The 15663-nt window shown below is 40.4% G+C and overlaps 1 protein-coding gene across 2 annotated transcripts; it reads left to right on the plus strand.

Annotated features, from left to right (window-relative positions):
• The first annotated feature begins 1514 nt into the window (after positions 1-1514).
• On the plus strand, positions 1515-10016 carry LOC121089444 (killer cell lectin-like receptor subfamily F member 1). 2 transcript variants are annotated; one of them, XM_040596666.1, is made up of 6 exons: positions 1515-1860; positions 5883-5981; positions 7342-7485; positions 8073-8224; positions 9181-9296; positions 9748-10016. In XM_040596666.1, the coding sequence occupies exons 1-6, from the start codon at positions 1797-1799 to the stop codon at positions 9875-9877; spliced, it is 705 nt and encodes a 234-aa protein (XP_040452600.1). In that variant the 5' UTR covers positions 1515-1796; the 3' UTR covers positions 9878-10016. The 2 variants fall into 2 exon arrangements, with proteins under 2 accessions (XP_040452600.1, XP_040452601.1); XM_040596667.1 differs by having other exon boundaries at positions 1521-1860; positions 7354-7485.
• Positions 10017-15663: the final 5647 nt, after the last annotated feature.

The following is a 15663-nucleotide window of genomic DNA, read 5'->3' on the forward strand; positions in this document are numbered from 1 at the left end:
GTAAAACCCATGGGCTGAGGTAAGAACAGTTTAATAATTAAAATAAAGTAATAACAACGCCAACAAATAACTGTAATGAAGAGGAGAGGGAAAGAGAGAATAAAAGCCAAGGAAAAAAACCCACAAGTGATACAGAATACAGCTGCCCACCACCCACTGACTGATGCCCAGCCAGTCCCTGAGCAGCTATGGGCAGTCTCTGGCCAGCTCCCCGCAGTCTATACACCGAGCATGACGTTCTATGGTATGGAATATCCCCTTGTCTAGGTCAGGTCAGCTGTCCCGGCTCTGCTCCCTCCCAGCTTCATGTCCACCTGCTCACTGGCAGAGCATGTGAAACTGAAAAGTCCTTGACTTGGAGTAAACACTACTCAGCAACAACTAAAACGTCAGAGTGTTATCAACATTATTCTCACAGCAGATCCAAAACATAGCACTGTACCAGCTACTAAGAAGAAAATTAACTTTATCCCAGCCAAAATCAGGACAGTCACCCAGCACCTTTTGTTTTATACTGATCCATCAGCCTCAAGTAGTATGTTTATGTTTGAAATACTTCTCTTGGAGTTCAGTTTTTTTGCTGTATGTGGTTGTACTGCATACAGCTTGAGCCTGGCTTCCAGGTACTATCTGCAATATAAAATCCCAGGTAAAGTCACTTTGGTTTTCAAGCTTAAATGAACATTCCTAATAACCAAAGAGGTTTTGTTTAAGAAACCAATAAATAATTTCTGTATAGTGCTCTGGATGTGTTTATATTCCTCCAAACAGGTGTTTAGGACACTAGGTATTTAATTGCATGCCACAGCTAATGACGCGATAGTCTATGTATCCCATGATGTATCACCACTAGACACTATACAGACACATTAAAGGTGAAGTCCTGACCCAAAGAAAACCTTGGTGAAACCCAGTGAATTTGACAGCAGACAGAAGTCATTATAACCATTTCAGAGAAAAAAACCTTCAACATTCTACTGAATCTTCATTTTTCAGAAAGAAATATTGCAGACTAGCACTTAAAAGATCACCGAGAACTTGCTAGAATCCCCAGCTTCATTTTTTTGGAAAAGACCTTGCACAGTATTTTTAAAAGTAAATGACTCTCTGCTGACAGAAAAAGCCCAGGCTTGTCCTTTCGAAGTGCAACAGGAATGTTGCAGACGGCAAAGTTTGAATAGATCTGCATCAGTAGTTCCATGCCACAAAAGTCTCCATTTAAAGAAAGGCATCATGTTGCTCAAATCAATGAACAGTGGCTCAAACGGACAGGCACAAAGCCGAACCAAGGATCAATACATGTATTTAAATGCCCTTTGCAGCTATTTACTGAGACATGGGCACACAATCTTCTTTTGCTAAAGCAAGAAGTTCCCAGCATTTGAGAAACACATGGAGTTGACACAGTTGATTTTAATGTAAGGTAAATGAGAACAATCCATCAATCCCGTGAAATGGGCTAGAGGGGCTCAAATCTGTTCTCTCACATGCAGGAGTGTGTGTGCATTGAAAGACTGGATGTGAGGACCGTGATATTGCATTGGAGAAAATACAGTGTTAGGAGAGTTTGTCAGAGAGAGACGAAGGAAGTGAAAAAGAAGAGAAAAAGAGTTTGCTGCTCTGTGCAGTTTGTACTGTTAAGTTCCTTCTCACAGTCCTGCTACTGCGTGGCTTCAGCTAAAAGCACAAATGGTCATCCAGTGTCCCCTTCCTGTTTACCACGCTTACTTGAAGCATTTCCTAGCCTGCTGTGACACTTAGATTCAAATAGGAAGAAGTGCTAAAAACCCCTCGAGATGGAGAATGAAGATGGTTACACAGAACTTCATTTCAAAACAAAGAAGAAAAGCTCCAATGCAGGTGAGCATTTAAGTGTTTATGGTCAGCCTTCAGACTGGTGCTGTAAATAACAAATCTCATCTTTGAGTTATCATAAAAAAACCCCAGTCTGCCAAAATTTTAGCTGGTGCTACGGAAGTTGCCAATGGTATATGGCAGTATACAGAGAAATATGATGGATAGTAAATAAAATGCAGTACTAATAGTACCAGGAGGCTTGACGTACTCATGCTGACAGTGCCAGTACAAAACGGAGACTGGGAGACAAGTGTATGAGGAAAACATGAGGCAGTAGCTGGCAGCAAGTTTGACAGTGGTCTCAGCTCATTAGCCATTGAAGTTTTCTCTGGGATTGGGGTTTTGTTTGGTTGGTTGGTTGGTTGGGGTTTTTGCTTGGTTTTGTTTTCAGGAATCACAGCTAAAAAGAATTTCAGAATAATTTAAATGAAAACTGTAAGACAGGAATTTACTGTCCAGTAATCTTCTTCAATGGCTTCTGGGGATTTTGTCAAAAGTGTCAGGACCATCAGTGGAGACAGTACAAAGATATATGGTGGAGCTCACCTTTGCTAACCTTTATTTCTTTTGTGTCCCAAGTAAGAGCTTCTCAGACCGTAAATACCAAGTCCTCAGAGAAATTAGACATCCAGTTTCCAAACAGTTAATTAGCTATGATGATTGGTTCCTGAGAAATCCTGGCTAAGTTTTATGTAAGAACAATTTTGAGTAGAAGAAAAGTAAAAGCCAACCTCAGTTACTCAGTATGGCAGGATAAGTTGTGTTTTACTGATGTAAATTGCACCAGTTTGTCTATTATTACGACTTACCCGAAAGTGTGTTCCCAACTGCAGTAAAGGTACAGAACCAGCAAAATTGAGAAAAAAAATGAGAAAACCGATCATAAAAGCTAATATTTATTTAATTAAGACCTTTCACTGGTCTTTAAAATGCTTGTCAACATGCACAAAACTTAGCTGTAATAGAGTAAATTGAATATCTCCATTTCAAAGAAGCAGAAAGTCAGACTAAGCAGATGTGGCACACAGAATAGTGTGGGACCACAAACACGCAGCGCACACAGCGGCAATGCCAGGTTTAAAATGCTTTATCTTCATCTACCTGCTTGGCTGGGTAGCGCGACATGACAGGGCAGCAGAAAGACTGCGGGTAAGCGACTGCGGAGAACAGTGCTTCCATTCAGCTTGTCGAACAGCGGGCTGCAAGCTGGGTCTCTGCTTGCAGCGCAGGGTGTGAGCTAGCTTTAGACCAGGCACAGGCTAGTCGTGGTAGCATGATACACATACAGAATACAGAAGTATATCTGCTGGAGTTGCAATGCCTTGTTGGCATAACCTAGTGCAATATCTGCGGCAGTTCATGTAGCACAAGAGGAAGAGCACAACGCAGGGCTCCCCTTCCCCCCTGCAGTCCCATCCCATCTTGCCAGTGGTGCAAGCTGCAGAGCTGTCTTGAGGAGCTGGGCAGGTGCTGAGCTGTTAGCCCATGCTGTGTGGGCAGTGCTGCGGTATGGCTGCTACCAGAGCTCACCCTGGCCAGCTGAGCACCGGGCTGAGCATTTAAACAAGTCCCTGTTACTCCTTTGCCTGCTGGCTAGCCATTGTACAAGCCTTGGCAGAGGTAAGATCAGACCCCAGATATCTTAATCGCCTTTTTTTATGTCAAAATCACTGCTTAGCACCCAAAGGAAGAAGGAAAATGCACACAGATGCCTAATCATAATATTTTGCATAGCTAGTGAAAAGTACTGCATTCTGTTTACATATATTTGCCACCTAAATAGGGTGGAAATAAAAAACTTGGGGATTAGCTGTTTGAGTATTTAAAGATGACTAGTCACAGATACAGCATTTGCCAAGTACGATTGAGTAGACAAACGAGGAAAAAAGATGTTTTACCTCTGTGCAAAAATGATGACAGCTAGAAATGAGACATGAAGTGAAAGTGTTAGTGGAAATGAGTTTATCTTGTAGCACAAAGTTCAACTCATTCCATGATTCGAAACACTGCTCCATGCATTATATTTTTGAAGTAAGTTTAAAAGCAGAGAAACTTTCAAACAGCTGATTCGCATGTGATCTGGGCCACCAGCGTATGAAGCATAATGGCTCTTAAAGGATTCTTCCATGGGGTACTTCATGATCTTATTTATTAGTTTGAGAACAAGCTCTCTACAATGTACAGCATTTTGGCATCCTTTTTTCTCTTCTGAGAATGGCCATTTCCATGAAACAGAAAGTCATCCTTCTGTTATTTTCTGACTTTAGTCCTGGACCCTAACTCATGGAAGGTTTGCATGTAAAATCTTTTTTCCCCATGAAGTTAAGTTTGGACAAAGAGAACTGTGTGTTATGCCTTGGTCTTTCTAGAAGAACATTCACAAAGTATTTCCTGCAAACACTAATGTTAGAAAACTAGGAAGAAAAAATTAACACATGAGATTTCCCACATAGTTGGGAAACTTCTAACTGTTCTCCCTGCTCAAAGGACTCCTTTCAGGTACCACAGAACATCTTTTATGCCTTTGTTATTTTAAAGGACTTTGCTGTACGGCAGTCTATGTTAACTATATTACTAGCTCTTCCAAACGCGTGCTGGTAATCTGCTGGAATGAGTCCAGCGGAGGGCTCCCAAAATAGCGAGTGAGCTGAAGAAGTGACACAGGAGAGGCCGAGACATTGGCTTTGTGCAGCTCTGAGAAGGCTGAAGGGAGTTTTGCCTTTCTCTTTAACTACCAAATGGGACAGCATAGAGAAGACAGAACCAAACTCTTCTTAAAGATGCACATTGGAAGTGACAAATTGAAACATGGCAAATTACAATTTGATACGAGAAAAGTTTTATTACAGTGGCGGTGGTCAAACACTAGGACAGGAGCCTGGAGAGGCTGTGGAATCCCCATCCTTGGAGATATTTAGAAACTGGCTGGACAAAGCCTTGAGTAACCTCCTGTAACCTCACTCACCTTAAGCAGGAGTCTGACCTAAAGGTCCTCATGATATTCCTTCCAGCCTACATAGTTCTGTGATTCTAAGGCAAGATATGTGGAAATCCTGAAATAAAGTGAGTGAGCAAACAGAAGCAGTGAGTTTCACTAGGAAGTGGTATGGCAGGAGTTATATATATAATATATATATTCTTATATATATAAGAATAAATTATAAGATTGTTGGGTAATATTCAGAAGGAAGATTCACCTTGACTGTGCATTTCTGGGCTTTTCTGATTCTAATTAAAAGTCATTTTCTTTCAGTTGTAAGGGAACGAATTTTTGTACCACTTGTCCCTGATCTTAATCAAGTATCCAGTCTGCAAAGAAGCCCTGTTTAAAGCACTGCTACTTAATTTTTCAAACATTTTGTAGTAATTTTCCAGGTGGGATTAGCTGAACATCAAAGACTCAACCAAAAAAAAAAATCTCTCCAAATTATAATGTGGACTTTTCTAAAGGCCTTTGACTTGACAGGTACAGGTGATAAAGCTGATCAGTGGGTCCTGGAGTTACAGAGTTTAATTTTCAGAGAATCTACTGGTCCTTTCTTGACCGATAGTGTTGGTACTCATAGCCCTCGAACCTCATTTTTGTTCTTACATGTTATATACATCTTTTTGTCTGTAACTGTTAAACTTCAGTTTGTCCAGTTTGTGAGGTTTTCTTCAGCAATGTTTAGGTGCTTGCTGTGACATCTAACAGTCTTCATTGTAGCTACAGATGATGTCTCCCTGCTATGGAGAAGCAGAAACTGTTCAGTAGCCGCTCAAAACCTCAAATTAACTGGCTGTCAGTGAAGACAGCATGAGAAAACTCAAGCACCAAAAAAAATTTTCATAAATGAAAGTTTATTAGAAGCAAGAACCACTTGATATTTGCAGGACGCAACCAGAAAGGGAAAAGTAACTGTGACAAAGCACGCAGCAAAGTGACAGTGATGGATGTTCTGTCTGAAAGGTGTTTAGGGAAACCTGGAATTATGCCCTTGGTAGAAATTCACGCTGTGTTTGTAAAACCCTCTTATTTCTTGCAGAACGTCTCTCTAATTCTTCAGGCTTGCGGTATTTTGCTGCTCTCTCAGGATTTCTGAATGTTGTATTTCTGGGAGTTGTGATCACCTTAATTCAGCAATGTGAGTGACCATGTGAAATGTTTTGCTTTAATTCCTGTGAAAACAACAGGTTATCAATCCTTACATTAAACAAGTTTTGCAAAGAAGCTATTTTGATAGGCGATATGACCACTCATGCTTTCTACTATTGTGTTTCTCATGAAGGTGGGAGTCACTGCAGCAGGTCAGCGGCTTTCACAGAATTGTTGCATGTTTGGGGCATACAAAACGGGCTGGAGTCTTTCTCACTTTCCAGCCCCCCCAATCCAAGAGTTCTTCCTATTCCTTTCCAAAACTGAACAAACCACCAAGGTTTCTAGCCAGAGAATCCAGCCATCCATCTTCCAGCTTGAAAATACTTTTGTAGTAATGAAACAAAACTCACTCCAGGTATACGGTACAACTGGAATCCCTGCTATCTTCGCCTCCCTCATCCTCACTGCCAGTCTTCACCTCCTGATGCCCTGCTTTGCTTACCTTAAGTCTCAGCCGGTCCTCCCTGGTGTGTACAATGGGAATGTGAGCTGGACTTCAGGGATGGGTGAGATAGGAGGCTGAAAGACAGTACACATAGTTGGAAAAGACCTCTTTAAACAGAAGTAAAAACGAGTGCCCTTAAATTTCTAGAAGTGGCTTTTGCATTGTCCACGGAATTTGTGCATAAGCATGGGGTCACTGCCAGCATCGATCACAGGCATACAGAGCTTACCTAACCAGCAGAGATGTGTGTCGTTATCCCTGAGCATCTAAACTTAGAGATCAGGGAGAAATGGTTGCAGTTGCCCTGGTCAAGCAAGCTGGACAAGTTTCTAGGTTGTCATCAACAAGCATCTGCATCTTGATCAAGGAGTCTATGTTGTAGCTTCTTTCTTTAGAAAATCTTGGCCTGGGAGTCCCCATGTTCCAGTCTCCGTCTGGACATCAAAATCACTTTGTATGTCAAAATCATTAAGAGAAAATGAGAGTTCAGAAGCACTTCTGGGAATTACTATCCTCCAGAGTCACCCGTCTCCTTTTCTCTGGATGCAAGTCCTGCTCTCTCACATCAACCCATTCTTTCCTGAAACAAGCTCAACAAATTTCAGGAACTGGAAAACCAGGGGAACCACCATGTTATTTGAAAGACAGCTGTTGCATGCCGTGTTGTCAAAAGCATGATGATAAAGGATTCTACACTGTCTTTGTGAAGTCAGTCACCTCATCTGTTTGTTTAATGTATACTCATTAATTAATGCTCAGTTCTCCACCTACCATTTACAGGAGAGCTGGAAGGGCAAATGAGCAATCTGAGTTTCCACTTCAAGCTCCTATTATTATACACAGAAAAATACTATGGTGTTTCTATGCAGTTCACTTGTGAGTTTACATTAAATTGTTGGAGATTCTTGTCCAGGTGACTTGCTATCAAGTGGCGTGTGGGAGTCCAGAGGAAACTTTACTGAAAGTGACAGTACCTTTGAGGAAGTTCTTAATGAAAACAGCTTACTGACTACATTAAAGGAAGGTTTATGCATGCATGCAAATGGTAAGAAAATAAAGTCTTGCTCATAGTAACATAAATGTTTTGAAGCTTTTGAAAAGATTAATATAAAAATAAACACCTGCACAAAGGAGTTGACCTTTAGATACCAGAGTAAGCATGTTTATGTTGATAAAGATGTATAAAGTGATCTATTTTACAGTTCCATCCTTGCAAATTTTAGTTGAAGCAAGAAATAAAACCAGAGCAGTGGTACTGAAGGCCTTTGTTATTTCTCCATGGATGCCATTGAATTGTACTACTCCCAGTGATTTCAGCAGAGCTGGGATTTTATTGATGGCTTTTACCCCAATTATGTAAAATATTTAGTATGATTACTTAGAGTTCTGAAATTTTTAAAGATGCAGAGTGGTCCTTAAGCAAAGAATGACTATGTTTACTACCAGTGTAAATCAGTGACAATGTGCTTTCTTAAAATGAGCTGTACCGTTGCAATTTCTGCTCTGCCCCTGGTTTAAAGCTTCTTTACACTCTTACTCAAAAGCTGAAGAAAAAGCAGGAGCCAATAATAATAATATCAGTTGTAAAAGAAAAAAAGTGACAAAAATCCCTTCACCCCAAACTCTTCACAGAGTCCAGATGTGAACTCTGTCCCATTGACTGGAAGCTGCATTACGGAAAATGTTATTTCTACTCAAAAACTCTTGCCACCTGGGAGAACAGCAGAAAGTATTGCTTGGGAAAAAAATCTGAGCTCCTGATTATAGAGGATGCAACTGAAATGGTAAGCTTGTAAAACACACTGTGATTTAAATATTCTTTTTGCTTATACCTTGTGAATCTATATATCAAAGTATAGCTTTCCACATATATTTTTAGAAGCCATTTCTAATCTAGACATGCTCATAAAAGGCATTGTCAATGGAAAGTGCTTTGATGATTGGCTTCTGCATGTTAAGAAATATTTGTGTCAAATAGAAGACCAATAGCCTACGTTTCATTTAAATAGATGCAATGATATGCCTAGGGATTATCTCCAGCAAGAACCAGCTGGCATTTGAAGGATCCTTGCATGTTTTACTCCAAATCAAACCTGTACAGAGCTAAGCTGTCATAAAGGCTGTTGTCATTGGGGGATAGAGCTGTTCCTCTCTACTTTGTAAATTTTTAAATACCAGTACCACATCTGTGGTAACAGGAAAAAAAAAAAAAAAAAAAAAAAAGAGTTCTGTGGACCAAATCCTGACTTGTAGTGTGTTTCTTTTGTGAGTGTTCTCTTCTGTGCTTCTGATTTTGCTTAAAAGGTGACCAGGTTCAGACAGTCACTTCTAGAGCACCCAGGAGGGTGAGCCGGCAAAACGATCACCTCCTTTGTAGTCAGGGAAAAAAGAGGAGATACCTTCAGCTCCTGTAATTCTGATCAGCCTGATAGTCATCTCAAACGCACTAGTGGAATGGTCCTGGGGCCAGCAAGGAGCCAAAGTTTAGCCCCTTGGTTGCTACACTTACCATCACTAGCCACGGTACTGGGTGTAGTTCAGAATCTGAACAACTAATTTCCATATATTTGGTTTGGTTGGGGTTTTTTTTCCTTTTAGATTTGTTGAAAACATTATCTGGAATCTCTGGGGTTAAAAGCCTTGCTGGTTTTAAAATATTAATTGCCACTATACATTATTGGTGCTGGAGTTTTATGAAGTGTCATTATTATCAGAGTTCAAAAGTCACACCTCTCTCTAGGACTTCTTAAGCAAACTGAAGGATAAAGACACTGGCTTTGTTTGGACTGGATTAAACTTTGATGAGGAAAAAGGAAAATGGGTATGGCTCCGTGATCCCAAACGTCCAGGGCACAGGTAGGTTCATTCTGGAATGCATCCGTGTTAGCTTTGTGACATGTTCTGCACTTGCTCTGCCCAGGCTGTTCCACTATTAGACCATGAGAAAGTACTAGTAAAATATCAGGGCCATACTCCAGGTAGGCAGCTCAGCCCATTCTAATTTTTCTCAGTACAGAATTCTGCTCAATACCTGCAGCTGAAAAGTGAAATACCTTGACAGCTCTCAGAAAAGGCGCTAATTTTATTAGGACGTACCTATGCTGTGTAAGCTTTTACCTCCAGCTGCATAACAAGTAGGGAAACAGAGAAAGGGTGAAGCTTACTGAACAAATAAAACCTGTCTGTATGTCAGAGAATCAAAAGAAAGACAGTATAAAGACAAAAAGTCCTTGTGGTTTCATTCTTTGTATATGCAAATAATTTTTTTCAATGATCTTTGTATCTGTGTGTTGTTTCACTCCTGCAGTTTTACAATAAGAGAACACAAGAAAGAAAATAAATGTGCTGCCTATAAACTGAAGCAAATGCATCCTGACAACTGCCACTCCCTGTACAAGTGGATTTGCAAGAAGAGTGCTGTCCTCCTGAGTATCTAAGATGTTGTAAAGTGAAAGTGAATAAGGTCTTTGAAGGTTTACACCGCTTTACAGTGGGTAGGATATCTGATGTAAAACGAAGGGGAAATTGTAGCCCTGTATTTTGATGAAGCAGTGATTAAAGTCCAGGACAATTTCACTTGTGTCTGTCCACTATAAAGGTATAAAATCCACATGCCCTTGTGCACACTGATGCATTGCCCCTTAGAGCTATTAAAATAAGAACCTTAGTAATTTTAAGTAGCTTATAGAGTCCAAGAGTTGTGTAAGCCACAGGTAAAATGAGGGTTTATTTTTTAAACCAGCCTGGCAAGTAGATGGCACAGCAGGCAAAAAGTTGCTGTTGGTACTTACTTCAGGTGAAGAGGTTGTGATTGGTGCTATGCACTTAAACGAGCCTGCATATCTCATCACTGGAGGTCCAGTACGGGAAGACAGCATAACTCCACACAAGAGAAAGTCAAGATGTAGAATTTTCCAAAAAAGTTTGATTTCGTATTTGTCATTCAGTATTACAGAATTTGGCACTTAATAAATACCTCTTCAATTTGGATGCGAGATTTAGTTGCCTGATAGGATGTCTTTGTTCTATTAGCATGCTAGAAATGGCAAAACCATATTTATGGGGCTATCCTTCCTTTTGTTAGTCCACTTCATATACAGTTTTTACAAGTTAAAAATGGATGTTGCAGCCCTTATGTCTTGAGGATACTCCTTGAGATGTCTCCGAGACATCCGCTGTTTTCTGTTTGATCTTACCTCCAGACAGCTTGTACAGGTCTGAGTAATCTGCTCTGCTTCACTGTTACGTGTAACCATAACACACTTAACATTTGATTTTTATAGCTAAGAAAAATCAGTATAATGATTAAAATGATGATTCTAGGATATAAACCCAAACTCTTCAAGTTGAGGAATATGACTCAGAGGCACATCCAGTGCATTTTGAACTGTGGTAGTAACATGGTTCACTTGGTGATGTGTTTAGTGTACAGTAACCTCTCCCTTTGTGGCTTCTGACCTCATGTCAGACTTTGGGTGTAAGAGTGGAGTGCTCCAGCATTTCTGGGGATTGTTTGAAAATTGTTGAAGACTGCTTGGCATTTCCTAAAGGCTTTGAGCCTAACGTAGCACACCATTGCAGTGATTCCCGTGAGCTGTGTGTTGCTTCTATAGGTACAATGTAATTAAAATCACACCCTTCAGCAGACACTATTTGCTTACACATCTATTATTAGATAGTTATACACAATGAGATAATTTAAAATAATTTGTGGGCAATTGATCAACACACACATTACAATGGTGTTAAACATTTCTAACTTCGTTTGACTAGGTCCTTGATAACAAAACCTTTTTCATAGAATTGGTACACGGTTGCATGTCATACTTGTATGTAGTTTTTTTATATCTCTGTAATTGAGGAAATTCTGGTTCCCACCATGATCTGTTTTCTATCTGGCTGTTTTATAGCCGTGGCATTGTATATATCACTATACAAACACAGTCTTCCCAGGCCCAGTGTTGCAAATATACACATAATAGCATACATTCTTCTAAGATAAAATTTACCCTGGTAATTATTTCTACACTGAATTGATTAAGCTTTGTTTTTTCTAGCACTTAATTTGTTTTATAAACATACAGCATCACATCTATGTATATGTTGCATATACAAACAGCATATATTAGTGATCATGATGACTATTATTAATGGGAGGCATGTATGTCCTCATGGAGAGAAACAGAGTTTCCCTTGATTGGAGATGAATACACCTTACAACTGGTTCCATTTTTCCTCATTATTTGTAGATTAATACGATGGTCTTGATGTTAACTTCAGCTATGGGAACTGACTACAAAAACCCAGTATCTTTTCCATTTCATATAGACATATACAACATCAAAAAAAAAGAAAGCAAAACCAGCTAAACCAAATAAATACAATATAAGCAGCCATACCCTTCACACGCTTCACTTGTTCTGTTCAACTTTTTTTAATCTTTCCTTGTTTTTCCATACCACATTGGGCACTCCTACCAACACACTGCTTCACACCTACCCTCCCTCTCCAGTCCCACCGCTGCAGTCCACTGTTAGCAAATGTTACAGGCTGGACTAATTTCAATGTGTTATTGTCCCCTTTTTTCTCCTTCTTCTCTCCCCTTCTTGCTTGCTGGATCCCCTTTGCTAATTCTAGCCAAGCTCTATCTCACTGCTCAGTCTGAATCACTATTCATTGCTCAAGAACCATTCTTATGTGTCAGTCATGGGGCTTTTCTTTAGTTTAACTACTCCTTCAATGCAATTATCATCATTTAGGGAACCTTATCATCTGCATTATTTTACTAATCTGTTCTGAATCTAATGTAATAGTGATTTACTGTTCTGCCTTTGACGATATCCCTGGGCCTTTTTGTTTTTATGATGACTTCGGAAACTAAACGTTCTTTCAGCTGGCTCTTTATTGTGGAGCTCTTTTTGCAACAGGACAGAGTTGCAATTTGAGTTAAGATGGACAACAAATATTGCAATACACCCATATCAATTAGTTGTCAATGACTCACCTCTCACAGTGTCTGTTACGGGTTACAGGCTCTCCCTCTTGTCTCAGCTACATGGGGCATCAGTTGTTGTAGTCGGAGTCCAACTCAGGCAGCCTCACACAGGGCACCAGTTGCTGCAGCACAAACAAACTAGCCGGCTGCAACAAGGCTTTTACTGTTGGTCAGAGTCTACTGTCCATGCTGTTTTGCCTTCCTCCAAAGACCAGACCACACTGCTCCTCATCCACTTGACCCTCTCCCACCATCCTCAGGGCTATTTAACCACTCAGCAGGAAGAGCTACAGCTGCACATCGTCCATGTCAACCAACCCACTGCCGCTGAGGCAAGGCCACAGCTGCGTGTTATCAGTGCCAATCAGCCCACTGCCTGCATTCCCCTACAGGACAGATGACAGTGGATAACTGTCGTCCTCCAGATTCATCCTAGCATAACTATTAAAATTCCTTGTCTTGCATGGATCCCAAAGTTGCCTAAGTTTGCTTTAAGATCCCTTTCCTGTTTTATAGATGTGTTTAACATCCTGGGGCTAGGCCTGTTCTACAAAAGAACTGTTCAAAAGCAACCTGATCATAATTTGGGGCTTGTCTGCCTCTATTGTTTAGAAGACTATGGACAGAGGCTGATAGCTTTTTCCATGCCAAATACATTTCTACTCTTACATTCGGCTTGTGCTAATATACGTAATGCAATGTTATATATCCACATATAGTGATCATTTACTACTGCAAAGATTGCATCTACATCAGTTTTTCCATCAGTCCACCCAGAAGCTGTAGCAGATGCTCAAGAGGAATTCTTCTGATCAGTCATGGTTAAACCAATATTAGCATCTAACTTAAGAAACTATTTAATACACAGGGTTTTTTTTCTGTTTCAAGGATCTGCTTTTGGGGCCAAGACTCTTAATTATTCTGGGATCTGATGATCAGTAATTATTATTGCTTCCCTAACAAGTCAGTCTGACTGGTTGTGTATTTCTCCGTCTTTCCCTTCTGTTGGTCCATCTTCTGTTTTTACAGTAACCCAGGCAGTGATGGGGTGATACAGGATTCACTCTGAACACTGGCAGCACCTCAGCATCAGAGGCATGTGGACTTTTAGCCTTATAGATCTCTATGGAAGGGTCAGTATCTTGATCAAACTGTTAATTTCTATTCCCTAAGTCAGCATTATAGCAAGAGAGTGCTTTGCTAAGAGCTGTGTCCGTGCCTTGCTTTGTGCATAATGTTGTTCTACAGCTTCAATCCCTTCCACAGTTCTACTTTTTCAGTGTTTTAACACAGCAGGCTCCTATTTTGGCTTTTAATTTCTCACCTTTGCTTTTGAAGTCTGAATTTCCTGATCTAGCTTATGTGTCACTGACCACATTGCCTATGTGCTCTCTCACTTGATCTCTTTACATGTAAGGTTTGGCATTAACACTAAAGTTTGCAAACTGTTGGTCAGTTTCTGTGTTACAAAAATTTGGCTCTGAGTGCCTGAGCAACCCATTTCCCTAGCTGCAATAGTTCTTACAAAATGGAGAAGGAGTACAAGCAAGATGTTTGCCAGGACCACAGGAACATACATAAGCAGCATTCCTGGTCTTCTGTGATCACTGGAACCCACAGAATGGCTTTCACAGAAAAGCTGCTCGCAGTCTTTGTTACACTCAGTCTTACTATGGTCTGAAAGGAAATGCACACTTTGCATACAGAGTCAAGAAGTTTGTTTGGCTAGCTAAAGTTGTAACAATCAAACCAGAATATTAAAATTTAATTATTAGACCAGTTAAAATAATACAACACAGTCAAAATTATCAGAAAAAGCCTCCTTAATAATACATTTAAACTGCTGGCATATACTTCTGAGTGGAGTTTTGTTTGTGGTTGCAATGCCCCACGAGTCCTACACCCACGGTACCTGTCTGCCACGAGGAGAACAGGGCGAGGGGGTGTGCAGTCATTGACTGGTGCCCACCAAGTTGTTTCTCTGCAGGGTTATGTTGCTGATGGAGTTCTTTCATCCTCTTTCTTGTGTCGTGCTGGAGTTGTGTTTTCTTTGGTTGCTAACATAGCCTGTTTAGTTGCTCTTTTTTCACTGGTTCCCAACTAAGTTTGATTATCTTTGACTGTCTTAGTTAAAGGTACACAACAGCCCCTGTAATCCCAGTCTATGGGGTTCATACGTGTTAATAAGTAACAGCATGTCAGCTACACCTTTACTGTATGTGGTATTCAAAGAACTAACCAAAACCAAGTTATGCAATTGTTCCCTGGCTGCTAAACAACTGCTGTCACAGCTAAAACAAGCTGAAATTAGCTCAGGCCAAGACAAGTGCAAGCAAATACTGCATGGACAGACCAAAACCTGCTGCTTTTCCTAGTAATGTGAAAATCATATTTACTGGGCTGCAGGGCTGCCTTCTGGTTCTCCATGTTGTCTCAGCCTTTCTGCAGAACAGTGAGTAGGCCTTTTCTATGGATGTGTACTGAATATCGTATGGATATCAGTAGAAACTGGTTCATTTGAAGATACATGGAGAATTGTAATCCAAATGCTTGCTCTTGCTATTTCTACACCATGTGCCTTAACCTCTTGAATGCCATTCAGGTTTTCCTGTGAAATACAAATTCATCAGTATTTGTAAGTGTAGCGTCAACTGACTGGTATACTTGCAAACTGAAAAAGTAGTTGTATCAGGTTATCCAGCCAAGCCTGGAGAGCAACTTCCTTGCTTCACTGCTGTGCTAATTTTGCTGGAGCCCACAGGCACGTGACACATGCTGGATAAATGTGCTGTAGCCAGAGGGAAATATTATGTTGCCTGTCAACAGCAAAGTTCATGCAGCCAACCAAATATTGCTGTTAAAGGTGCAAAATAAAAAAGATAAATAACAGAGAAATGAAATTACCAACTCAGGATATGGTTTGCTCCTATTATAGACTTTTGATCACATTATGTACACAGCATTTCAAACAGAAATGCAGCCAGTTTGGCTGTGCCTAGTAAACCAGAAGAATACGAAACAGCTTTCGCATACACATGGGGTAATTGAGAACCCTGTGACCACTAGATTTTTATGCTGAAACCACAAAGGCAGGCTAAGAAGTCCTGGTTCTTCAGAACTTCAGCATTGAGAGCTGCTCTTCCCTGTGAAACACCATGTGCTTTCTCCCCAGTCATCAATTTTGAGCTCTAGAAGCCACGCAGTCAGCCTTCCAGTTCATAGTAGACC

This window comes from Falco naumanni, chromosome 5, assembly GCF_017639655.2.
Source record: "Falco naumanni isolate bFalNau1 chromosome 5, bFalNau1.pat, whole genome shotgun sequence".
Taxonomy (NCBI): domain Eukaryota; kingdom Metazoa; phylum Chordata; class Aves; order Falconiformes; family Falconidae; genus Falco; species Falco naumanni.

Coding starts and splice junctions, on each gene's coding strand:
- LOC121089444 (XM_040596666.1), top strand. CDS start 1,797: ATGGAGAATGAAGATGGTTACACAGAACTTCATTTCAAAACAAAGAAG. Junction 1,861..5,882: donor GAAGAAAAGCTCCAATGCAG/GTGAGCATTTAA, acceptor TATTTCTTGCAG/AACGTCTCTCTAATTCTTCA. Junction 7,486..8,072: donor TTTATGCATGCATGCAAATG/GTAAGAAAATAA, acceptor AACTCTTCACAG/AGTCCAGATGTGAACTCTGT.